General features: G+C 44.8%; 2 protein-coding genes across 8 annotated transcripts; one reads left to right on the top strand and one right to left on the bottom strand.

The window, feature by feature from the left end:
- Nucleotides 1-1,376: 1,376 nt before the first annotated feature.
- On the bottom strand, nt 1,377-2,298 carry LOC125113859 (glycine-rich cell wall structural protein 2-like). The gene has a single exon (XM_047756801.1). The coding sequence runs from the start codon at nt 2,296-2,298 to the stop codon at nt 1,591-1,593; it is 708 nt and encodes a 235-aa protein (XP_047612757.1). The 3' UTR covers nt 1,377-1,590.
- Nucleotides 2,114-19,300, top strand: VEZF1 (vascular endothelial zinc finger 1). 7 transcript variants are annotated; one of them, XM_047756592.1, is made up of 8 exons: nt 2,114-2,329; nt 4,259-4,384; nt 4,934-5,154; nt 7,071-7,765; nt 8,538-8,601; nt 9,930-10,131; nt 12,140-12,295; nt 15,882-19,300. In XM_047756592.1, exons 3-8 carry the CDS (start codon nt 5,149-5,151, stop codon nt 16,307-16,309), a joined length of 1,551 nt encoding a protein of 516 aa, XP_047612548.1. In that variant the 5' UTR covers nt 2,114-2,329; nt 4,259-4,384; nt 4,934-5,148; the 3' UTR covers nt 16,310-19,300. The 7 variants fall into 7 exon arrangements, with proteins under 7 accessions (XP_047612548.1, XP_047612549.1, XP_047612544.1 ...); XM_047756594.1 differs by having other exon boundaries at nt 2,140-2,329; nt 9,948-10,131; nt 12,143-12,295; XM_047756593.1 differs by lacking the exon at nt 4,259-4,384.
- The last annotated feature ends 7,326 nt before the right edge of the window (nt 19,301-26,626 follow it).

Genomic DNA, 26,626 nt, shown 5'->3' with positions numbered 1-26,626 from the left:
CATGCTGTGGGCACAGCCAAAAAAAAAAAAAACAAAGCCATTTGCTTCAAGAAAAGTGATACTTCTGAATCCCAGCTCTTCAACAATGAGAACTGGACCGTTTTTCACTGGACATCTACTTTATGGTAGTGGGGAAAACCCTCTCCAGAGGTACTGTGAGAAGGCTCGCTAGAGAAGGGTTTTCTAGATCCTGGGAAAAGATGTTCAATATCGTCATTAGAAAAATGGTCTTCATTTAGTACTAGTTTTCATAATCCTGAAGTCTCACTTTCACCAGTTTGAAAGGCAGCAAAGTAGGAGAGGCTATACAGGGGAAGAGAAAAACTGAGGAGATGTAGTACTGAGACCTTGAAATGAACATGTTAAGACAGACAGGGAAGAAGCAGAGACTTGCATTTACTGAACGAAAACAAAAGAATATGCAGTGTCTACGGTCAGAGCAAAAAGGTTTTCGCTTACCTAGTTAACTCCTTAAGTTTACATCTTAGTTCTCTCCTTATCTTATATACATATAAACTTAGGCATTTTATTTCTCTTTCCAAAAGTGACTAATGGACATTTGTAGGAGACTTAGGGGCCACTGTAGCAGTTTAGCTAAGGAATATAATCAGGAACTATTCATTTTCTGCCCCCCGTCTTAGGCTGACCAAGTCACCTGCTTCTGCCACTGATCCAAACACTGCAGAGCTTCTCATTCATCCCCCAGGCCTCCTGGCAGTGTCCAATAGAGAATCGCCTCTAAAAGGAACCAGACCAATGTTTTGCAGCCCCCACCCCCTGCATTCTGGTGACTGAGGGAAAGGGGTATACGTGTGTAGTGGATGGAAAGGAAACACAGACTGGCAAATTACTATACCTCCTCAGTCTCTTTTACCAATAGAATTCTGCCACCGTATTATTTTTATTGTGTCTGTATGGGGGAAGTCAGAGATGGTGACCTCGATTAGAATGTGACTTAAGAGGAATAAATGGAGCGGATGAGATAAGAGTCAGTTACGAAAGATGTTGAAGCCTTGAAATAATGTGACCATCTGAGGGATTTTTTAAAACCAGAGTTAATAAAAATATCATTGATAGTCTGCCCCCTCATTTCCCGCCACAGGAGACTTCTTGGACTTGAGGCACTTGTATAATAATAGCTTGTTTCTAATATTCCCAGTAGCTACCTCTATGTGAGGAATGGATAGAAAATGTTCAGGGCATCATCATACAAAGTTCCAGTAGCAGTGACGCCTACACGGAAGACTTGGAACTGCAAACAGGCTAGGGTCACCTCAGTGACATCTGACGCTGTCCAACCAGAAGTTCGATTTTTGTTTTGGGGGGTGAGGGCGCAGACTGTACTAAAAGACTGAAATAATTTGCCTATACTTTAAAAATTTTTTTTTTTTTTTTGGCGGGAGAGGGGGTGTTTGGTAGAATTTCACATCATATCTGGAGTTAAAGGGAAGATGGGGACGCTCAGCCCTTCACCCAAGAATAACCCAGCAATGACACCTCTACGCGTGGGAAGTGTCTCCCTCCGCCCAGGGAAGATCTGTGGCTGCACCCCAGTGGGATTCCCTGCTTGAGTTGGAAGGCCACTCAGAGTTAGATGAGTATCCTAGCAAGAGTGCGGAAGGTTTCGCTGAGATGAAATACCAGAGTGGAGAGACTCTCCAAGTCGAAGGGGCTTCCCCCAGTTTGGAGGTAGGGACTGTGCTGCGCAAAAAAGGGCCTGACGAGCCAGGTGACCGCTGCCGTCTGTGCCTTCCCCTGAGGGTCTGATAGGGAAGCGATGCTACTGGGCATCGGGTTTGAGTCACGAGAGCCGGCCCAGCCTTGCCCAGCGAGCCAGCGCCAGACCCTGGCGTCCTCCATCTTCTCTCCTGAGCTCCCCCTGTTCCAGCTGCCTGAGCCACGGACCGCAGCACCACACACCCCCGCGGGGGGGGACGCCGCGCCCCATCCCCGCCCCCCGCCCCACCCCAGCCCCCCCGCGGGGGCCCTGACCCCACCGCCGGCGGGCCCTGGCTGAGCTCCGAGACGGCGAGCCGGCCGCGGGAACGCCCGGGAGGGGTCCGGGCCGCTGGGGGCGGCGGCGGCCGGGTCGGGGCTCCCCCCCCGCCCGCGCTCGCCGCGGCGGTGGTGCGTCCCGGAGGTTACCGGAAGTGGCCGCGCTCGGCGCTGCCATGTTGAGGAGCCGCCGCTGCCGCTGCCGCCGCCGCCGCCGCCGCCGCTTTGTTGTCGCCTCCTCCGGCTGAGGAGGCTCCCCGAGCGGGGGGAGTGGGGAGGAGGGGGGTCGGCCGCCGCAGCCATGGAGGCCAACTGGACCGCGTTCCTGTTCCAGGTACTGGGGCCCCCCCCGGGGGGGGCACGGGGGGGACAGGGGGGCCGGGCCCCGGGCTGGCGGGCGGGCGCTCCTCCTCCCCTCCCTCCCGGCTCCGCTCTCCGGCCCGGCCTTAATCCCCCTTTGTTTTTCCGCCCGCCCGCCCCGGCGGAGCGGGGCTGCTGAGGTGAAAGGAGGCGGCCTCACGGGGTGCGGGGAAGAGAGCAGGCCTCGGGGTGAACCCCGGGCCCCCCCAGCACACACACGCACACACCCTTTCCTCCCGCCCTGAAGGGGAAGGGAGGAGGCCGGTCGCTGTCACCACTCGCGGCCCAGAGAAAGGAGGGCGCCGGGCCGCTGGATAGCGCGGTCCACTCGGCCACGGCGCGCCGGGCCCGGGCCCGCACCGTGGGGTGAGGGGGGTCCCCACGTCCTACTCAGTCCCCCCCCACTTCATCCATCTTCCACTCACTCTCCGTTCTTTTCACCTCCCTCTCCTCTTTTTGTGCGTGTGTGTTGACTTTCTGACACCCCCCCATCCCCGTGAATAGCGGGTATCCCTGGGCTCCCCGCCACTCCCTCTTCCCGCCGCCCCCCCCCTCGTGTTTACACCATTTGGGGGGGCGTCGCGAATGTGTGTCCCTTCCCCAAACTTTTTCACTGGCTTTACGTCTTTTCTTTCCCAAGCCCCTGCCGAGCCTTGGCAGCTGACACCCTCTCCCTCTGTCCAGCTCTCCCGCCGGCTCATTCAGCCCGGGGAATCCCCCGGCCGGGCGCGGGGAGGCGGGGGCGGCGGGGGGGGGGGGTCGGGACTCCGGGAGGCCCCACCTTCTCCCGGGGTGCGTTTCTCTCTCGTCCCACCTCGAACGTTTCCTCCCACCAAGTGGGGGAGACGGCAAGTGGAGAGAGCAAACAAAGTCCGCTTACAAAGCCCCCAGGATGAGTCATTCGTGGGGTGTTGGTCTTCACTTTTTGCAAGAAACTTGAAGGTGATTGTGGCCGATACGTTGGCCATCCTCTTGCCCTCCCACTTTAGGTGGAGACCCCTATTTGGAAGACCTAGGACTTATTTTTTTTCCCCCTGCTTCGTTACTATTTGCAAACGAAGCACTTAGTGTGCAGTAGTGATGAGCTCACGGGGAAACTTCCGAACTGGAGGAGGTTAGGAAGCTCGGCACTCTAAGTGCGTTCTTCCCGCCTCTCCGAGTTATTTTCCTTCTTTGAATAGCTTCGTCAAATCCCAAATGTGTAGCTTGGGCGCTTGAGACCTTTTGGAACTAACCAGGAACGGATGCACAATTTAAAAAAAAAAAAAAAAAATCCTCCCAGCCCCTGGACCCATCCCAGTGGAGTTAATATGGGGAATTGGATAATTCAAATATTGCCTGTTGTGTAGAGATAATTTATTGTTTTAAGACGTATGTTCTTTCCAATGTGAGTAATTTGGTTTTTAAGTAATTGTTGAGATATATCCAGGCTTCCTAAAATTGAACATACTCAAAACTACGGAATTTACTAACTTGACCCTTTTCTCATTCTGATCTAGTATTGTTGTAACATTTAATGAGCTCCTTAATGTCATAAGTCAATTTAAAATGCATTGGAAAAGAAATGATATGTAACTAGCTTGCATCCAGGTTGGTGTAAAGGTGGCAAATGCCCTCTCTAGAAAATCTTTCAAGTGGTCATTTAAAAATATGGGATTAATGGGCCACTGAAGCGATTTTCACATGATTTAGATTTACCATATTAACCATGCTCTCTCTTCATGGAGATTTAAGGGGAGGGGCGGGTCCTTATGTGAAGGAGAAACCCATAACTAATTTTTGGAAAACTAGTTAAAAAGTCTTTTAGAATACTTTAATTATTCTTTTCCTGGGTAAAGCAAATGCCAAGCATTTATTGATCACCTTTTTAATTAGATTTTATATTATTTAATTTTTTTTTCAGCTATTAAAATCTTTTTTTCCACCTGATGGAGAAGTGTGAAAGCTAATATTTGATCCTGGGCTTGGCAATGTGTGCAGTGAAAATTGTTGGAAAACTTATAATTTAGAGCCGAGGACAGTTGAATGGGTAAAGAGAATATTTCAGTCTTTTCTCTGGAAAGGTATGAATAGACTTACTCAGTTCCAGTTTTAAGTAATTTTCACTGGGGGAAATGGAGAGTTAAACTCTCTTGTTTGTTTCCTGGAGCATCCTATTGAATTTATATTTGAAAACAATTTGCTTTCCAAATAACCTGGTGGAAAGTGAAAGCCATAGTTGTTAAAATGTTTGATGAATGATTCTCCTAACAGGACATTCAAGATATGACTCACTGATGCTAATTTCTTTCAGAACAAAATCTTTTGCCCTCTGGCACTGGAAATTTCACGGTGCCATATCCTACCACCCTGGGTGATGAAATAACATTTCTGCTTTGTTTTTTGCCAGCCCCAGTTAAAGGAAAGCTCGGGCAGGGTTAAAAAAGCCTTGCAGTTGAAAGAGATGGGAGATGAAATGAAAACTTTGGTTTGATGATGGTAGTCAAATAAAAGTTTACCCAGAAGTTATATATATATATTTTAAATCACTTAACTGAAGGCAGGCCATGGTTGTTATTTTACTCTGTCTCTCCCCCAGAGAACAAGTTGGGGAAATCCAGTTCCCCTCTTAGAAGGCTTCATGTAGAAGTGTGGGGATCCTAGGAATCCTCAGAGAGTGATTCCTGTAGTGGTCGAGGCATTCTACAGCATTTCACCCAAGAAGCAGGGACCTGGTGTGACCCTCGTGTGAGAGTGAGCCTCAGCAATGCTGTAAAAATACTTTATGTTGCCACAGACATCTGAATTGGTAAAATGGCAGTAAGTGCTTTTAGTACTCCATCGAACTAATGGTTGTTTAGAATTGAAAAATGCCTCTAAACATTATAAGTCTGAACTTTGTCCAGAAGATTTGCATTCCCTATTATCTGATCTGTTAGTTAGCCTTTGAAATAGTATATGTTGAGCTATCTTCAGCTATTAACCGTTTGTATACTGTATGGAAACTTGGGTATCCTACAGTCAGGTTGGAGTCTGTAAAGTTCCTGCTGATGTCAATTGGGTAGGACCCTGACACTTACAGAAGCTCCATAAATTAAATGGAAAGTGGACTGTAATTCATTATGAGCACTAAGTCCAGAAGGATACTCATAAGTAAGTACACAGTTTCTATGAGTACTTCTAGGACTCAAAGATAGAGTCAGTTAAGACTATTAAATTGAAAGTGGTAACTCTGGATACCCCACCTAATGATCCGGGGGAGTTGGTTCTAGGCTTAGCTGTTAATGTGGAGTAAACAGCTAAGCACAGAGTAACATGGAGCGGTGTGTGGTAGATGTTCTTACTGGTCAGGAGAGGAGCTCTGTGTGAGTGTGACTGTCTGTCCCTGTGTTTTTTTCTCCTTAATGGAGTTAACTGTAGGACTTATGATTATAGAGTGAGAAGGGTAAATAAGTATCTAGGGTGTCTAAGATGATGGGATGGGCCCTTACTAGGACATTGTGTGCTTAAAATATTGGATCGCTTACCTCTGAGTGCATGTATCCTTTTAGGATAACAAAACTCAAGCATAGGGGCTGGGGCTCACTGTGAAGAGTTCAAACACAATGTTGATTAAAAAAAAGCACAACATATTAGGAAGAACTATTTCAGGAATTTTTTCCATCGTTTCCTAAATGTTTATCACTGTGGAGGTAGTGGAGAATTTTGGAAGACTCAAAACCAGAGAGTAACTACTCATAAATACCAAGGACCTGCTCCACAATGAAATTTTGGTTTCAGTGCAGCTGAAACATTTCCAGGCAGTGTCCAGCCCCTAGTTTGGGAGTAGAGAAGCACATTATAACAGCAAATGTCTAATGCTTTAAGGAGACCTACAACTGCTAGAAGAAGGTGAAAATGAAAGGAATTTTAATTATTTATGGTGTGTTTTCTCTTAGTAGTCTCTCTTGGAGAGTTTAGGGTTTAAACAAACAACTAGTGTTGCTAAAGGATGCAGGCTTGTAGTGTAAGATTAAACTGAGAAACAATTGACAGGTGTTTTGCTGTGGGCTGCCTTCACGGGTGCCTTCAGGTTGATTAACAGCAGGTTCCATTTCAACCAAATCTTTTAGTTAAGTGAAAACCTTAAAAGTAAACTTAACAACTAGCACACGTAGTCAGAGAACTAGATTCCTTTGGTCACTTAGCAACAACCTCCTTCTTCAGTCATTAGGTTTCTGATGGAAAGGAGGAGTGACACAGTGCCTTTCTTTTCCTGGGTAGAAATTAGACAAATAGATGATTGTGTGTGTGTGTGTGTGTGTGTGTATGTGTTTGTGCGCACGCACGCGCGGTTTGTGCATTACTGCAGTAAGGTACTGTTAAATACTTAAGTCTGGAGTGTAATTTTTTTGACAAGTTATTTAAACTTGGTTTCAGCACTGACAGACTAATGCAGACTGATTTCATCAGCTGGTGTGTCCCTTATGAACCAGGGTGGTGTGTAGTTTAGTCAGCTGTTTGCAAGCAAGATCACTGTCAGCAACTTATTCGCAAAAGTTTTGTGTCTGTGCAGTGATTTTAATGCTTCGTGTTAGGAGCTCTGAGAGTAACTAGGTGGCTACTGCACCTCCACTGCAGAGAGTAGCTTCCAGGCTTGTTGATTATTTCTTCTGGTCTTTATTGTCTGAAGCTTGTTGAATGTTGAAGGTCATTGTGAGAGGCTGAGTTTCTGAAGTGTAAATGTTTGGTTTTAGGCCCATGAAGCCTCCCATCACCAACAGCAGGCAGCACAGAACAGCTTGCTGCCCCTCCTGAGCTCTGCTGTGGAACCCCCTGATCAGAAACCATTGCTCCCAATACCAATAACTCAGAAACCTCAGGCTGCTCCAGAAACATTAAAGGATGCCATTGGGATTAAGAAAGAAAAACCCAAAACTTCCTTTGTGTGCACTTACTGCAGTAAAGCTTTCAGGGACAGCTATCACCTGAGGCGCCACGAGTCCTGCCACACAGGCATCAAGTTGGTGTCCCGGCCAAAGAAAACCCCCACCACGGTGGTTCCCCTTATCTCCACCATCGCTGGGGACAGCAGCCGAACTTCGTTGGTCTCAACCATTGCAGGCATCTTGTCAACAGTCACTACATCTTCCTCGGGCACCAACCCCAGCAGCAGTGCCAGCACCACAGCTATGCCCGTGACCCAGTCGGTCAAGAAACCCAGTAAGCCTGTCAAGAAGAACCATGCTTGTGAGATGTGTGGGAAGGCCTTCCGAGATGTGTACCACCTCAATCGGCACAAGCTCTCCCACTCGGACGAAAAACCCTTCGAGTGTCCTATTTGTAACCAGCGCTTCAAGAGGAAGGACCGGATGACTTACCATGTGAGGTCTCATGAAGGAGGCATCACCAAACCCTATACTTGCAGTGTTTGTGGGAAAGGCTTCTCAAGGTACTGCATTTTGCTTTGCTTCTTTTTTTTTTTTTTTTTTTCCCCATTATGGCTTCAGTACAATCTCTATGTGATCTAAAAGGTTTGTGTGAGAATAGACATGTGCAGGCCTGTGTTATTAGTGCAGGTTGGTGACAGAATGAAGGTATTACACCTCTGTGTCTAAACCCAGTTTGGTGTGGTTGACAAGCGGTGACATAGTGACTAACTTATTTCATTTAGGAAGTGCTTTGGTGGACTCAGGCCTTCATTTGGCACGTCAATACTTTGTATCACTGCAAAACCATCAGTTTTTAATTCAGTTGGATGACTAGACATGAGATTCACTGCACAAATCAAAGAAACATATCCTGAAAGTTTGGGTGACCTTGGATACTCCTAAAACTTTTAGAAGAACGTTTTTCCCATTTTTCTGTGGTTACTAACATTTCACTAATTTTCATTTTTAAAGGCTTTTAAACTTAATATAGTAACACTTGTCTCTGGCAAGTGTTAGGACTAAACTTTGGGTATTTTGTGATTGTAAAGAATCAAGACCTAATATTAATTTGATGTTGACTAAGAGAGAAAATTAACAGGTAAAGGACTAAGACTTTCGTTTATGGTAAGAGAGGTAAGGAGGCTTGCACTGGGGGGTGGGGAAGTTGGTAATTCTGCTAGCTTTCTTTAAAATGCCCCCACCCAAATCTGCCAAGCATGTAAACATCACAGTAAGTAGCATTTCTCTATGTTTGTTCCATTACATCTTCTGTTGAAACTCTCTCTTTCACAGGCCTGACCACTTAAGCTGTCACGTAAAACATGTCCATTCAACAGAAAGACCCTTCAAATGCCAAGTAAGAGTTAAAATGACTTATCCTTAGTGTAGCACTTAATGCACATTATCCAGAAGGTCTGAGCCAATCAAATCTCACCGTTCTTGAATAGTTTTAAAATCACTGACTTGAGTAAATGTGGTCCGTTTGAATTCTAGTTTTATGAAATATAAATGACAGCTTTTATTTCCGTGAGGCAAGATTTAAAAATGTAAATGTGGGAGTTCCTATTGTGGCTCAACAGTAACAAAGCCGACTAGTATCCATGAGGATGTGGATTCCATCCCTGGCCTCGCTCAGTGGATTAAGTATCGGGCGTTGCCATGAGTTGTGGTGTAGGTTGCTGACTCGACTCAGATCCTGCATTGCTGTGTCTATGGCCGGCAGCTGCAGCTCTGATTCGACCCCTAGCCTGGGAACTTCCATATGCCACAGGTGCGGCCATAAAAAGCAAAAAAAAAGTAAATGTGTTGTTTTTATTAAGCTACATTTTTCTTTCCTTGGGAAACAATTGTTGTAAGAGAAAAAAATTATTATCTTGCAGAGGTCAGAGGTTGTTGTGTATTTGAAATGAATAAATGAATGAAGTGCTTTAACTTAACTTCTGGGCTGATGGTTCAGGTTGTTTTAACTAAAATAGAAGAAAATATGAATTTTCTCACAAATGCTACCTCTTTTTGGGTTTTACTCTGCTTTTGCCAAATTGGAGCATTTTCTGGTGGTTTGAAAATCTATTCATGTCAATGATTGTATTCAGCACAAATTCTGGTAAGAAAAGGTTAAGAATCTTGCTAAATCAAATGACTGTTTTAGGCATCAGTAATTCTGGTTTGTGGCTGGAAGTCTTTTTGGGCTTCTTTCAGTTATATTTGTTAATGACTGATTTTATTAAGTAAATGATTTGAATTCTAAGAAAAATTCAATTGGAGAAAGGAAGCCAGTGTCATTGAATGAGTACCTGCTATGTGTGAGCCCTTGGGCCAGGCTTTTAATCCACCAGTAATTGTGTGAGGTAGGTATTATCCTCATTTTACAGATGAAGTAAATTCAGATAGGTTAGCTCACTTGCTCAGTATAACACTGTTTAGTGGACCAGGGAAGCTGGATTTAAATCCAGGTTTAACTGAGTCTAAGCTTACATCTTTTCACTACTCTGTTGATACATTTTTTTTTCCTCCCCAGAATGTAAGAATCTAAAATTCACCAAGTGTTTTATTATGATTTTAAGTAACACATGCAGTTAAAATTCAGCTAACTCAGTCTGCTTGCTGACATGGGTAGGGTAATAATACCTAGAATATAACGTACTTTAAAATGAGTAGAACAGGATAGTCTATATTTAAAAAAAGTTTTCCTCCCTCATGCAGACGTGCACTGCTGCCTTTGCCACCAAAGACAGACTGCGGACACACATGGTGCGCCACGAAGGCAAGGTGTCCTGTAACATCTGTGGGAAGCTCCTGAGTGCAGCGTACATCACCAGCCACTTAAAGACACACGGGCAGAGCCAAAGTATCAACTGTAACACATGTAAACAAGGCATCAGTAAAAGTAGGTGCCACTTGAAACTGTGTTTCTTTTGCATTTGACATTGATGGAACCTAAATGTTTTTATAATGTATTGAAGATATTTTCACTAGTGTTCTCAGGACTATATTAACATTTACCCTACATGTTTCCCCCTGTTATTAAAGTGTGTAGTTGCATCAATGGAGAGCGTATATGCATGTTGGAAATATACTTTACATACATGTATACAGACAGCACTGATACACTCTTCCATATTAATTAAATTATGTGGAGACGTTTAATTAAAGCATTAATTTTGCTTCTAATCCTGTCCTTTTCTGCTAATAACACCCCTGTCTGAAGAGCACAGTTCCCCTGCAGCTGCTTTTCAGTGTGTCCCCTCTACTGTGAGTTTGAATAAAAAGCTTTAGTATGTTGGAGTTGTGGCAGCAGAAGCCATACTAAGAAACTGCATCTTATGCCAGGCAGTTTAATTGTTTTTGTTAAGTGTTAGGAAGATTCTCAAGCACAAGTGCTTCTTACCTCCTGATTGTCCTTAATGAGCCTAAGATAAAAGCAGTGTTAAATCAGTTTACCTTTCAAACCCCAATCTGTAGAGAAATGAGTTATCATATCCATTTGAAAGTTTAAATGCTTTCCTTATCTTTAATTCAGAGTTGAAGATAGAGTATTCCAGGGACTTGTGGATAAAATGCATTTTTGCCCAGGCTTTTTCTTTAGATCTCCCTAAGCACCAGAATAAGGTATTTTCTTAATTCTGTGTTCCGTTATATAGGCATTTCATGCAGCAGAAACATTAAATTCTCAAAATAGGTGGCCAAAGGGGAATGAGAAAGAATGGTTAATGTGTTTTAAATCTCATTCTTTTTTTTTGTCTTTTTTTTTTTTTGCTATTTCTTTGGGCCGCTCCCACGGCATATGGAGGTTCCCAGGCTAGGGGTTGAATCGGAGCTGTAGCCAGAGCCACAGCAGCACAGGATCCGAGCCGCGTCTGTGACCTACACCACAGCTCACGGCAACGCCAGATCCTTAACCCACTGAGCAACGGCAACGCCAGATCCTTAACCCACTGAGCAAGGGCAGGGACCGAACCCGCAACCTCATGGTTCCTAGTCGGATTCGTTAACCACTGCGCCACCATGGGAACTCCCTAAATCTCATTCTTATTTGCTCCTTTGTACCTTGGGTTTATTATCCAGTATATCAAACTTCATGAACTTTACAGAAATTTCATGTATATCATTGTGGTCAAGTAACCAAGTATGTTAGATGTTTTGATGAGCATTAATTATTCCATGCAGATACTGTCCAAGTTCCATTCTGAAAGACACAAGACACATGCTTTTGTTGTTGTTGTTGTCTTTTGTCTTTTGTCTTTTTAGGGCCGCACCCATGGCATATGGAGATTCCCAGGCCAGGGGTCGAATCAGAGCTACAGCTGCTGGCCTACACCACAGCCACAGCAAGCCTGTGAGCAAGTCCAGGGATCGAACCCAAGTCCTCATGGATACTAGTCGGGTTCGCTAACCAGAGAGCCATGGCGAGAACTCCCTAAAAGACACTTACTTTTTAATGTAACATAGCATTCTTTTCTCTTTTTTGTTGGTTTTCCCTAGCTCTCTGGATTTTTTTTTTCTTTTTATGGTCATACTGTGGCATATGGAAGTTCCTGGGCCAGGGGTCGAATCGAAGCTGTAGCTGCTGGCCTATGCCGAATGTTGTGGCGATGCTGGATCCTTAACCCACTGAGCAAGGCCAGGGATCGAACCTGCATCTTCATGGACACTATATTGGGTTCTTAACCTGCTGAGCCACAGCAGCAGATCTCTAGATTTTTTTAAATTAATTTATCTGTTTTGACCAATAAAGACACAAGCAGCAAAGATTGTAGTAAACAAACAAACAAAACCTATCAGTGAAATGATAAAGATCATGGAGGCATGAGGAGTCAGGTATCTAAGCTGCAGATTTTGAAAAAATGGCCACACTTTTTCAAGGTAAATATAGTGTTTCTGGTTTGTCTTTGGAGTAGCATGCATGAGTGAAGAGACCAGCAACCAGAAGCAGCAGCAACAGCAGCAGCAGCAGCAGCAACAGCAGCAGCAGCAACATGTGACAAGCTGGCCAGGGAAGCAGGTAGAGACATTGAGACTGTGGGAAGAAGCTGTCAAGGCAAGAAAGAAAGGTAAGATGAGGCTTCCAGTGCTCAGAGATGGCTCGAGAAGGGCTTTCCTTTAGTATGCCAAGTCAGCAGAGTAACACAGCCACAGGCTTAAGGAATCCAGCTTTATGGAAACGCTTTATGGAAATACTATACGCTGGGAAATTTCTGGTAAAGTTAAGGTTATTAGAAACAAAGCTTCTAAGCTTCCAGAGAACTTTTTTGTTTTGTTTTTTTAAACTAGGAAATAAAAACTCAGTACTTTCTGTCATGTTCTTTCTCTTGATTTACTTTTCATTACAAATTTGGAGCCAAACTTAGTCCTTTGCTATATGCACTCAAAATTCCTTTTTTATGTTCATTTTTATATCAACCTCCATGCATTGAGAGCTGCTTTTCTTTCCTTTCTGAAATAGTCCCACTCTTAGAGGTAGGAAGTACCCTTATGTGTACATAAATTCATTTTCTTATAACTGTGCTATTTTCTGCTCTTCCGTGTTCTTTCTCAATTTTATTATTACATGTTTCAGACTATAATGCTGATGTCTTTTCTCTTGGCCTCTTAATCTCATTTAGGCTGTCACTGGGGCTGGCGTTAGGTTAACATGGATGTATTTTAGTTGTTGGTGACTTTTACTGTAATTGTTATAAAACTGAGAGTGGTTTGCTTTTCTCTCATGTATATCTTATAAAGAATTGGTTGGAGTATCAATTTTCAACACAGCTTTTTAACTTACTAGTTGTAGCTTTGGCTTCTGCACTATTGTGCAGCTCTTTGAGTTAAATCATTTTGTTGGTGTATCATCAGCACAGGACTGACTCCTTTTTTCCTCCTGCACCCTTGTCACGTCTTATTGTTTTATTTTTAATTTTAAGGGATCTTCTGCATGTGGTCTCCACTCTAATTCCTTTGCTGTGTGGTTTCCTCCATCCTTTGCTTTCATGTGGCACAGCTATCCCTCACCTCAGATCCCTTCTAAACATCTTGTACTTGGCTGAAGATAAAAGGAAAAACATTCTTTTTAATATGTCTAGTGGCATTGGAGGAAAAGAAGGCGACAGTTCAGGAGTTCCCATTGTGGCTCAGTGGGTTAAGAAACCAACTAGTATCCATGAGGATACGGGTTCGCTCCCTGGTCTCGCTCAGTGGGTTAAGGATCCAGCATGTTTGTGAGCTGTGATGTAGGTTACAGATTGGGCTTGGATCCCATGTGGCAGCAGCTGTGGTGTAGGCCGGCAACTGCAGCTCCGATTCGATCTCTAGCCTGGGAACTTCCATGTGCCATGGCTGCAGCCCTAAAAAGCAAAAATAAAAAAGAATTCAGCAGTTCAGACAGGCTTTCCCTTTTGTCTCAGGTGCTGCTTATCCCTGTCTTCCAAATGAATATTTGCCATTATTTTGAAAAAATGTTTTGTAATAGAAGGGGTGGAGGATGGGGGGTGGGGAAGAAAATTGTTTATATGGCGTGATAATTGTATAGTGGGTTGAAAGCATATTGTGAAGGATATTTTACTCAGAGAAGTAAGGGTGAAAGTTTAAGGTACAGAAAAGGACAGGGTTAGATTAAAAAGAAAAGGTGGGGAGATGGCACGTAGGGGAGTGAAAACTCACCAGGTGAAAACAGGAGAGTATTTTTAGCAAGGCTGCCATCACCTCAAAAGTGAGTTGGTTTTCTCCCTCATTCTCTCTTTTTTTCTCCACTCTTCTGCTTGGTATTGTATTTCAGTGTGCTTGTACAATAAAACTCAATTGTTTAGCTCATCTTCTGACCTCCATGAAACAAAATGCTATTGTATTCCCATTTGTAGCATGAATCTCTTTGGAAATGACCAAAGAGAAACTTCTGTGTTGGTGTTCATGTTAGTAAATATCACATTTTGGAGGAGAAGAGACTCCTGACCTAAAAACCTGAACTTAGAATCAGCAGGTCCCTTTTAAATATTGGGCTTAAATAAGGTAATATAAGTTTCCAAACCTAAATGACAATCAGATCATCATCTCAGGAGCTTTTTAAGTCGATAGATTTCCCAAGTTCCATCTACATCTCAAGATTGAATTTCCTGGGAAGCCATTAAAAAACACACAACAGGGAGTCCCAGTGGTGGCTCGACAGAAATGACCCTGACTGGCACCCATGAGGACACAGGTTCGATCTCCGGCCTCGCTCAGTGGCCTGAGGATCCGACGTTGCCATGAGCTGTGGTGTAGGTCACAGACGCAGCTTGGACCCCACGTTGCTGCGGCTGTGGCTGTGGCTGGCAGCTATAGCTCCGATTCGACCCTTAGCCCATAGGGAACGTACGTATGCCGTGGGTGCGGCCCTAAAAAGACAAAAAAATAAAATAAAATAGAAAAACACGCAGCAGAAACTCCCTAGATAAATGATTTTGATCATCGGCCATGTTTGGGAATCCCTGATCTGGAGCGTGGAGTGATGCCAAGGTTACAGCATACTGATCAAGGAAGGGCTGCTCCCTGACTCAAGGGTCCACCTGAGGTGATTTGACCCACCCGTGGTGTGTGTGTGCAGCCCTCCATTTTTAGTTTCAAATGCATTTCCACTTTCACAGCCAAGCCACAGCCAGCACCCCCATCTGTCTTCTTACTGCTCTTTTCTGACACACCAGCAGGTGGTGCTGAATTTTGTTTGAGGGGTGGGGTTGGAGGGGTCACCTCTGAGGGAAGTTTTCCTTAAAAGGTGCCCTGGCTTTGCTGATAACAAGGACGAGGGTCCCCCAACTCACTTCAGGGTCTCCTAGTCTGGTTAGTCTCCCCTTAGTATGGTTGATGGTGTGTGTGATATGTACAGTGAAATGACACTAGGCATTAAGTAGGTGCTTATGGCAGCATCAGAGAAAAGGAAACCAGAATGAGGAGGAGAACGTAAAGCTTCTGAGGGAAACTGACTCTCTCCGAACATCTTTAAGAAGCATAACCAGAAACAAGATGATTTAACTAGAATGATTTTTCTAAGTCTGAAGTAAGCAGATGATATTAAAATAGCTTGTTTATCAGTCCCTACATGATGGATTTTTGAAACCTTAACAGAATGTGGCTTCATCTCTGAGAAGGCTTTAGCGTACATAGCCTGGAGGACACACACCTCTCTCTGCTAGTTATGGTGTGCCTTATGAGAAGATTTTTCTCATTATCTGTTATTGTGTAACCATTGGCCCAGCTCTGCGGGTGCTTGGCTCTTCCCAGGAAAGTCTTTAGAACTCAGAGGAACTACATGAAGTGCTAGTGAGAATACTTAGCCCTACCTGGTATCTCTGCCCCTCAGAGAGCCTTGCAGAAATTAACTGATCTTCCCAGCATCACCATGAGGTAAGTAGGTAAATCTAAACTCGAAACCTAAGGCACCAAGGCTAAACCAGTTGCCTAAGTCCTTGTTGGGCGCACAGTATCAGTAAAGGGATCTGCTCTCAGGCCAGGATTCCTGGCCCCAAGGCTTGTGCTCAGAAGGCTCCTCCCTTCCTGTTGACCACCAGGTTGAAAACTGTAATTTATTAAATGTCTGTCTTTTTTAATTAAAAGAAGTTGATTGAGAAACTGAATTGTGTTCACTGTTTTTGAGAATCTAAAGATCCTTTTGTCTTCTTATTTTAGAAGCTGCTAACCTGTGCCAAACCTCCACGGCTGCTACGACACCTGTGACTCTCACTACTCCATTCAATATAACGTCCTCTGTATCGTCTGGGACTATGTCAAACCCAGTCACAGTGGCAGCTGCAATGAGCATGAGAAGTCCAGTCAATGTTTCAAGTGCAGTTAACATAACCAGCCCAATGAACATAGGGCACCCTGTAACTATAACCAGTCCATTATCCATGACCTCTCCCTTAACACTCACCACCCCAGTCAACCTCCCCACCCCCGTCACTGCCCCAGTGAATATCGCACACCCTGTCACCATCACGTCTCCAATGAACCTGCCCACGCCTATGACATTAGCGGCCCCTCTCAATATAGCAATGAGGCCTGTAGAGAGCATGCCTTTCTTGCCCCAAGCTTTGCCTACATCACCACCTTGGTAAACAGTATTATAAAATCAAAATATGGGTTAAAGTAAATATTTACCAGCAACTTAACTTTTAGTTTATTAAAGCAAAAAGTAAACCAAGGGAGATTTTATTATGTTAGTTAATAATAGTGTAGCAGCATTTTTCTCCAATTTGGCTGGGATTGTTCAAAGTAGGGTGTGTATGTCACTTATCACTGGACCACTTTAGTTAAACCAGAAATTCCTTTTAGCTGACCGCATTGCTTAAACAGGATAGTAGTTGGCAAGATGAAATGCCAGAATTAGAACCAATCATAAAGAAGCAAAACCCATTTCAAAATTAAAAAAACAAACAAAAAAACAAAACAGCATTACTGTTTCTAATCCCAAGAAATCATTTTATTCTAAACACTAGCAAAACTCTTCTCCCCATATGTACAAGGTGGATGGCTGATTTTAACCTGAAGTTCTAAATCCACAGATTGAGAGCTAGTGTAGAATTGTCTGTGTTTATTGTTTTTATGAGTAAATACATGCATTGTCATAATAAAATGCATTTCAGAGAATATGCATTTTACCTTTGGGAATATGTTAATTTCAGGCAGCATTCCCTATGGGAAAGGTGATACCAGCTCTGATATGCAAAGCATATGATAATTTATCATTCTAACTTCAACATATAATAGGGATTGTGACCTGATATTTGGAGATGTAAATATTGCTCAGCATACTAATCCTGATGGAATATAGCATTGTAGTGGACTTTTTTTTAAAAAATTAAAAAGAAAAAACAAAATATACAAATTGTGTTTTGGCGAGAAAAGGCCGCAACTGACAGAGGAGAAGTCAAGTGTGCGGACAGGCAGACTTCTAACAAACGGAGGCCAGTGGGACTCCTCTTGAGGAGCCAAGGAGTACTTTGGAACAGTTAAAATCTATTGCTTTAAATTGGAAGATGCTGGAGGCACTGGGATGTGATATGCCCCTCTCTCTCCCAATCAGCCTGTTGATGTTTCAGCAGGGAAAGATGTGTTAGTTGCTCACTAGAGTTTATGTCTTATATTAAATTGTATACAATTTTTATTCTAACCACTAACTAGGTAGTATGCCCCTTCAGAACAAGCAGTGTCTCTCTCTCTCTCTCTCTTTTTTTTTTTTTTACTTCTCCTTCCGTTTCTTAATCAAGTATTGTGCAGATTTGTTCAACTTTGTAAATATGGACATCACTTTTTTTTTCTTTTTTCTTTTTCTCGAGGAAACACTCGTATCAGCTTTCTGGGGTTTTCAGGGAGACAGCTGTCTGCACTCCCTGTAGAAGTCCAGCAGTGATTGTGCACATTAAGACATGTGCTTTTTATTTCTTAGCAGGATGTTTTTATCTCTGTACATAAAGTAGAAACCAAAAGCTACGGAAACAGATACTCTCTATACCATCATGCCACACATTAATGTTTTTAAAGCATTTTTAAGTTACTAAAACCAAAACTGATTTTTTTTTTTTTAAGTTGCAATATGTTTTGGGTGTTTCCCTTTTTTAATCTTGCGGTTAAGAGAAATGGATATTAGTTGTGTTAATCTTGCAGAATGTTTGCAGGACTGACTATCAAACTAGACGACTTCCATTTATACCCCACCGTGTCAGTTCAAGCATCAAAATACCTTGCATCTGAGGCAGACTTCCTACATCAGGGACAGGTATCTGTGTGTCATTATACAAAGCAGTTCGAGGGGGTTAAACTACGTAGTAAAAAAATAAAATAAATAGTACTTAGTGTAAAATAATTTTATAAATGATCTTTTGTACTTTAGGACATTAAATTGTACAACTTTTGTATATATAAAAGCTTAGGAACTTTCTGTTTAGCAGGAAGGCAACACATTCCTACACTTTTAATGTATATGTTTGTTATAATGTCCATGTAAACATGCCCTATGTTTGTGCCTTTTAATTAGTTTGTCTCAATAAACAAAATGTAGAGAAAAATATGTAGCTATGACTTTGTTACAACTGTCCCTATCCACAGTACCAAGATGGTTTGTTTTTAATATGTAGAGCATTATGTGTGGACTACTGGAAGGACTCGTGTAGGGAAGGCCCATGCCTTGGTCCTGCTGAGGCCTGGATTGGGGAGGTAGTGGCCACATTTGGAGGAAGCCCGAATTTCCTGACAAGCAGCCCCAGGACCGGGTTCTGGCTCTGCCTGCTGGGACCTGCCGTCCCTCTCTGGCTGGGCTGGCAGTCGCAGTCCTCCAAGATTGAGACAGCCTAGGCTTCCTCCACAGTGGCCCAAGGAGCAGTCCTCAGTGGGGGCAGGTGTGGACCCTACCCACAGGTTAGAGTGTGGTTGTCAGAACCCTGAAAGTATTAGATCTTAAAAAGAAAAAAAAAAAAAAAGATATATACTAGAAATGATTGTTTTATCACTTCATTGTATAATAAACAGGAGTGAGACTTCATTGTATGACTTCAGTTAAAATGCTATTTTGTATGCATTCTTTATTCACTTAAGAAGCTTGTCTGCAATAATAAAGTCACACGTTGTGTGTTCTTTTGGGAGGGAGAGAGTTGGCAGGATGGGGGTGGCGGTGGGCCGCTGGAAGGGGAGGCCCAAGTAGGTTGTGTGGTGAAATTCTCCTGTGTCTTGGAACTGGAATTTTTTTGATGCTGATGAACTGATTCAACCAAGTGTTGAAGGCACGACGGCCACCACCCACGAAAAAGCAGAGAGTTTTTCCCTTCTGGTTGTAACCTACCTGGTCGAGAGCTTCCCCTTTATCAGATTGGCAGCTAAACGGTTGTATTAGATAATCCTCAAATCTGACATCCAGCCTGTTACGCTCTAGGGCTCGCTGCTTTGGCCTGCATTTGCCTTTTATTGTGTATCCATTTCCTTCCTAAGGTGTGCTCCTAAACGAAGGTTTCTATGTAAGCAGATGATTTTTTTCCTGTCAATACCAGCACTGTATTACTAACATGCAAAAACTGCAGATTTATTTTGACAAATTAAAGTTAACCGGTCACAAATGTTATGATGGATTAATTAATACCTCAGAAGCTTCACCACTTCACTATGATGATGGAGACATTTCTGAAGCACTGCTGCTTCTCCAGGTGTATACGTCTTGGTATTGGGCTGGAGAGCGGGAGGGACTAATGGGCTGGTTTGACCACTGAGAAGGGAGGATGGAAATATACCGGACTGGCTCTGGGAAGAGACGCTCCCCTGCCAGTCAGCTTGAGCAAAGCCAAGAGAAGATGGGTTTCAAATATTTCTTCTTGGGGTTTCTGTTGTGGCGCAGTGGAAACGAGTCTGACCAGGTACCGTGAGGTTGCGGGTTCAATCCCTGGCTTCGCTCAGTGGGTTAAGGATCTGGTGTTTCCACGAGCTGTGGTGTAGGTCACAGATGTAGCTCGGATCCCACATTTCTGTAGCTGTGATGTAGGCCGGCAGCTGTAGCTCCGATTGGACCCCTAGCCTGGGAACCTCCATGTGGCACGGGGGTACAGCCCTAAAAAGGAAGAAAAAGGAAAAAAAAACAAATATTTCTTCTCATGCTGTAAACTCACTTTCCTTGAAGAGGGTTTTAGGCTGGGTCTCCTACCCATTTCTGTTCAGCTGGATTCATCAGCTGGCTACTGAGTACCAGCAGTGTGCCAGGCACTATTGGGCACTAAAGGGCATATATAGGTGATGAAGGCATGGTTGCTGCCTCCAAGGAAGCGCTCACGAGAGACATGACAAGTCCCAAGCAACAGTATCACCAGATGGCAAGTCAAGACGGATCTGACACCATTTTTTAAAAACGTTTTAGATATCCACCTCTGTTTTACATAGAACGGAGGCTTTCCAAACTTCCTCTGACTATTGCTTTTAGTCTCTTTAATGACTCAGTGAAAACAGCTGGAGGAAGAATTCTTTACGTTGCTTTGGTCTGGGAATGGGAAGTGTTGCTTCACTGGGTTGCTTGTTAATCCAAACAGTCACAGCTGTCCAGATGTCTCCACTCTTCTCAAGGGGTCCTGCCGCTTGGTCCTCCCTGGAGAGACCTGGGTCTGGGATGCGGAGGGGAGAGCGGAGATTTTCTCTCAGTACCCTTGGACTGAAAGACAGTCCAGTGTGGCTCATAGAATGGTAGTCACTTTCCCCTCCCAGGCCTGTAAAATCTGGCCTTCCGTCCTGCACCCTCCCTTTCCTCCTTAAAAGAGTCTTGTAGCCAAAAGAATGCCATTTGTCCCCATTTGGGCCTGCAAATCTGCCCCACAGCTGATGTGACCCTAGCAGATTACTGGATAATCTCTCTGCCTTATAAAACCATGGGGGCAGGCAGATCAGTGTGTTACGCACGGCGTGCATTTGCCTTTTATTTTGTATCCATTTCCTTCCTAAGCTGTGCTCCTAAACGAAGGTTTCTACCCAAGCAGATGATTTTTCCTGTCAATACCAGCACTGTGCTACTAGCATGCAAAAACTGCAGATTTATTTTGACAAAGTTAATTTTAGGGCTGAATACTGACTGAGTTTGCGCACTGTTCTGGACTCCAGCTTCTCACTAGCTGCTCACTTTTGAGCAATGGAAGGCCCATTTAGTTCCCAAGAAAGGAACAGAGGGAGGGTCAAGGGCTCTGGTTTGGATCTTCGTGTGATCTAGCCATCCCCTTAGACCAACCCATCAGGGGCTGGCTAGTTAGTGCTCCCCTTCCCAAGACAGGCACTTGACCCGAGATCTTGGCCTTGACCATGAGGGTCAAGTATACGTCCCTCTACAAAAACTGCCCTATCATGGTAAGGGAATGGATTTGCACACTTCAGATTCTGTGTCCCTACTAATTTCAGAAATGTTCTTCATCCCTGCTGATCTTTAAGTAAATACCCCACCTTCCTCCCAACCCCTAAATATCTCTGAAGAGTGCATAGAAAAAGAACATCATGGAGTTCCTGTCGTGGCGCAGTGGTTAACAAATCCGACTAGGAACCAGGAGGTTGTGGGCTCGATCCCTGGGCTTGCTCAGTGGGTTAAGGATCCGGCGTTGCCGTGAGCTGTGGTGTAGGTTGCAGACATGGCTCGGATCCCGCGTTGCTGTGGCTCTGGCGTAGGCCGGTGGCTACAGCTCCGATTAGACCCCTAGCCTGGGAACCTCCATATGCCGAGGGAGTGACCCAAGAAGTGGCAAAAAGACAAAAGCAAACAAACAAAAAAATGAACTACTAGGTTGAAGACGGCCATTTGGGGACAACGTTCTATTCGGCCAGTGAGCTATTCCACTGGCACAGCAGCAAAAGAGGATGAGGAGACTAAAGGGATTGGAGGGGACGTGCCCTTCCAGTGACTGGGCAGCAGCTCTGTCTTGCAATCAGCGCCCAGGTCCAAGGCTGGGAGCAGATGTGCCAATTTTAGAGGCTGCTCATGGAGAGGGGGAGCCAGCCTCAGAGACTGGGATGGGAAGCTAAGTCTCTGTCAACCTTAGGGGCAACTGGGAGCCACGAAAGCTACAGTTCTTACAGAGTCAGCCTAAATCCCACCCAGAGATCTGGCTTGAAGGAGCCTGGATCCCCAAGGCCCTCATTCATGAGCCAAGAAATTCTAGCTTTGTTAATGGAGGGAAAAGAGCCAGAGAGAAATCAGCTTTGCTTATGAGGGAAGCGAGAGAAGGCAAGGGGGGAACTTGCAGTTTAGAAAGAAGCCCAGGGAAGGAGGGAGTGGGAAAGATTTTGGAGCAGATGTCCTTGTGCTTCCTGTGGCATCATTCCCACCCTAACCCCCTGCCCCTCCACGCCTGTGTCCTGGCCTGGACATGATTAGTCAGAGGATGCTGAGACAGGCTGCCAGTGCCAGCCAGCTGGGATGATTTCAGCTTCAGTCTATGGGCAGAAAAGAAGACAGGCCCTTCTTAGCCAGAAAAAGGAAAAAAAAAGGCAGTCGCTGAAGAAACTGGCAAGATTCAAGGGATTTGTAGGGAATCCCTTCTATGGTGGGGACCCATGAGCCACTTCCGCTGAGGAGGTAGGGGGGGTCCCCCTTCCCGGAATCCCAGAGCTCCACCCCAAGGGAGTAGGCCTTGACTCCAGGGGGGCCCTGTCTCACAGAAGCGAAGTTCTGCCCCTTCATCCACACCAGAAGCTCTAGCTGGCAAGGATGTCTGAAGGAAAAGAAAGGGGCGAGGGTAGAGGTGTGGAAAGAGGAGATAGAACTTCTGTATATTCTGTCCCTGAGCCCTAGAATGGCCTCCCAAAGCAACCCTTGGCTACATTTTATCTGTTGAGAACCCCCAAAATATCCTACAAAGGCTAATTTAAATGTTGCTCCCTCTAAAGCCTTCTCTGTAACTTTTAGGCAGTGGGTTCACTTCTCCTTGTTATAACAAGAGTTGGGATATATTCAAATAAAGGAGAAGTTGTCCAGGGCCCCCCAGAAGGGAGACTAGTTCCTAAATTTGACTGGAGAGGCCAGAGGGTTTGCACATCTCCTAAACTTCTGGTTCCAAATCAGTGGGACCATGGCACACTGTTGCACCAGTGAGGCCCAGGAAGCCTGAAACTCAAGGCACTGAGCACCAAGCACGGGAACAGCAGCAACAGGCAAGCAAGGCCCCAAAAGATCCAGAGAAGGGCAAGGCCTGGCATAAGGGAGGGCCTGGAGGTGCTGTAATACAAGGTTGCAATTAAGGGAAGGGGCTTGGAATCTGACAGGCGTGGGGTGTAAATCTAGGCTGTGTCACTTGAAACTGTGTGACCCTGAGCAAGCTACATCACCTCTCTGGCCTTTGTTTCCTCAGCTGTACAATAAGGATGATGAGAGTTCCAACTTAGTAAAGTTTTTGAAACTCTAATTCACATAAAGTGCTTAGTACAGAGCCTGGTACAGAGGAGGGGGCACCTCGGATTCAATGTACCCCACCTGCCCAAGATCCTCCTATAGCCTATCTGGTGATGAAACATCAGTTCGATCAGAGGCACCAACTACTTTCTCCAAAAGAGCAAAGGAGCTGATTGCTTTCCTGCATGGCTTCCCCATCTCAGATGCTGAGGTTTTGAGGACTAGCATCCAGTCTGGGAACCAGAGCCTCATCTCAGGAATGAGAAGTTTACATGGGAGACACATCTGAACAGCACCTAGTTGAAGGCTGTGGAATATGTGGCAGGGAGGGCTCAGGTTACCTCGAGGGACTGACACCAGGCTAAGAGACCTGGAAAATGCCAGGATGTGTGTGGCTCCCTGGAGATGGTACATAGGGCTTCAGGGAAGTCATTTGTCTCCTGCTGAACCCCCGTATGAACTATATTCAGAGAAGGTGCCTGTACAGTTTCCCTCTGCAATCTCCCCATCCTGACAAAGAGTTAGTTCTTGCTGCTAGCCTGGCACAGGCCTGACCTCCTTCCTTCCCTAGAGGAAAGGGAGAGCCACCACCTATCCAGGCAGGATGGGGGAGAGAAGACTGACAGCCTTCTCCACCTGCTCTCTCCAAGGGCGTCCTGGACTCAGCGCTCTGAGAGAGGAGCCCCGCAGAGCGCGTGGCAAATGTGGGTTTTGCCAAGGCTGGATCAGTCAACCTACTGTGGTGCCCTAAGTGTCAGGCCTAGCATCCGATGTCCTCCACTATTGGACCTAATCTACTTTGCAGGCCTCCTCTCCGCGATTTCCCTCCCTGGGTAGACTAGAGTTGGAGCTGGTCTGGTGTGAGGACGCTGGGCAAATAAACAACTCTGGGCGTGTCAGCCCCCGCCCGGACAAGAGCATTGCCGAGCCCGGATTGGTTGATCCTCCGGCGTTCTGATTGGTCGGGTGAGGGGGCTCATTCACAGGCGTTGCTCCACTCCAGCTGAAGTTCACGCTAACCCAGCTTCACTCTCTAAACTCTGCACGGTTGTTGTACGCATTCTACGTATATATAGATAAAATTAAGTTTTATGATGTGCCTCCCAGTACAGTGTTGGCCCCCTAAAGAACGGCTGAATCTGTTGGTTTGTTGCATCTCACTTCCAAACCACACATGTGCGGGTGAGCCGCTTTGTGGGAAGTTGTTGCGGAGCTGCCTTTTGCCTCTGCGAGGCCACTGTTTATCCTGGGATGCCCTTTTTCTGGGTTAAGTTTTATTTTTTATTTTTAGTCTTTTTGCCTTTTCTAGGGCCGCACCCGCGGCATATGGAGATTCCCAGGCTAGGGGTCTAATCGGAGCTGTAGCCGCCGGCCTACGCCAGAGCCATAGCAACTCGGGATCCGAGCCACGTCTGCAACCCACACCACAGCTCACGGCAACACTGGATCCTTAACCCACTGAGCGAGGCCAGGGATCAAGCCCGCAACCTCCTGGTTCCTAGTCGGATTCATTCACCACTGCGCCACGACGGGAACTGCTGGGTTAGCTTTTAAAAAGACCCACCTTTCTGGCACCCATCCTTTCTATCATCTACACTTATATTTCACGTTTCCTTGCCTCTGTCACACTCTTCCATATGGTAGAAATGCTTTTCCTTCTCACTATTTTTGTTTTGTTTTGTTTTGAACGTGGTTCAATATGCCTGATCACTAGGCTCCTCTAATGAGAAAAAGCTGATTGTAGGGCTTGGGCAGGGAAAACACAAAGTGTGCTTGGAACGGTTTTGAAAAACTCTTTATTTGGAAATAATTTCAAACTTACAAAAAGTTGCAAAAACAAAAAGAGTACAAGAAACACCTATATAGTCTTTACTCAGGTTTGCCTATTGCTAACATTTTATCCTTTACTTAATCCAATAAGGTCTCTTTAATTTTTTTTCTCTGAACCTCTTCAGGGTTTTATACATTATAGACCTTACTCCTTAATTCTGCGTGTATTTCCTAAAGATTGAGATAAGCCCTTACACCAGAGTCCAGGTATTAATTTTACCCATTTACACTTACATGATACTTTTATTTAATCTACCATCCATATTCCAGTTTTGTCTGCGGATCTGATTATGTCCTTGACAGCATCTCCCTCTCCAGTTCAAGTTCTAGTCGAGGGTCAGGTGTTGTGTTGTGTTTGGTTGTCCTGTCTCTTTAGTCTTTATATTTTCTTAAATTATTTAATTTATTTTTTTAGGGCCACACCCGCAGCATATGGAAGCTCCCAGGCTAGGGGTCAAATTGGAGCTGCAACTGCCAGCCTTCACAACGAGGCCGATCCTTAACCCACTGAGTGGTGCCAGGGATTGAGTCCTCATGGATATTAGATGGGTTCTTAACTCACTGAGCCACAACAGGAACTTCCTCTTTAGTCTTTTAAAATCTGGACCATTTACATAACTGGCTTTTGGAAGTTCCCTTACACAGCAGGTTAAGGATCTTGCATTGTCACTGTGGTGGCTTAGGTTGCTACTGTGGTGTGGTTAGATCCCTGGCTCCAGAACTTCCACATGCCATGGGCATAGCCAAAACAAAAAACCAAGAATAGGCTGGGGGGAAAATGTAATTGTAATGTATACATGTAAGGATAACCTGACCCTCTTGCTGTACAGTGGGAAAATAAAAAAAATAAAAAATAAAAAAAACAAACAAAACCAAGAATATATAGTTGGCTTAAAAAAAAATTACAGACCTTTGTCTTAAAAAGAAAGAAAGAAAGAAAGAAAGAAAGAAAGAAAGAAAGAAAGAAAGAAAGAAAGATAGAAAGAAAGAAAGAAAGAAAGAAAGAAAGAAAGAAAGAAAGAAAGAAAGAAAGAAAGAAAGAAAAAAAGAAAGTTCTTCATTTTGAGTTTGTCTGATGTTTCCCTATTTTGGTGGGGGGCCGGGGGCTGCCTGGTGGCATGTGGAGTTCCCAGGGCCAGGGATCAGACAGGAGCTGCACTTGTGACTTACACTAGACCAGATCCTTAACCCAGTGTGCCAGGCCGAGGATCGAACCTGCCTCCCAGGACTCCAGACATGCCACTGACCCTGTTTCGCTACAGTGGGTACCCCTGCTGTTCTCCTGTGATTAAACTGAGATTATACATTTTCAGCTGGAATACTGCTAAGGCAATGTGTCCTCAGGATATCATATCTAGAGGCACGTGATGACCCTCTGGCCCTCCTAGGTGACATTACTTTAAGTCACCGAGTCAAGGCATTGCCTTGTTTCTCCATCATATATAATCACTGTTTTTCCCCTTGCAACTAATAAGAAGTCAGTGGGGAAACACTTTAAGACCCTTTTTTGTTTGTTTGTTTGTTTTGTTTCTTAGGGCCACACCCTTGGCATTATGGAGGTTCCCAGGTTAGGGGTTGAATTGGAGCTGCAGCTGTTGGCCTACACCACAGCCACAGCAACACAGGATCTGAGCCGAATCTGGAAACCACACCACAGCTCATGGCAATGCTGGATCCCCCACTCCCTGAGCAAGGCTAGGGATCG

This window comes from Phacochoerus africanus, chromosome 14 (assembly GCF_016906955.1).
Source record: "Phacochoerus africanus isolate WHEZ1 chromosome 14, ROS_Pafr_v1, whole genome shotgun sequence".
Taxonomy (NCBI): Eukaryota; Metazoa; Chordata; class Mammalia; order Artiodactyla; family Suidae; genus Phacochoerus; species Phacochoerus africanus.
This window is presented reverse-complemented; position numbering and strand designations above follow the sequence as displayed.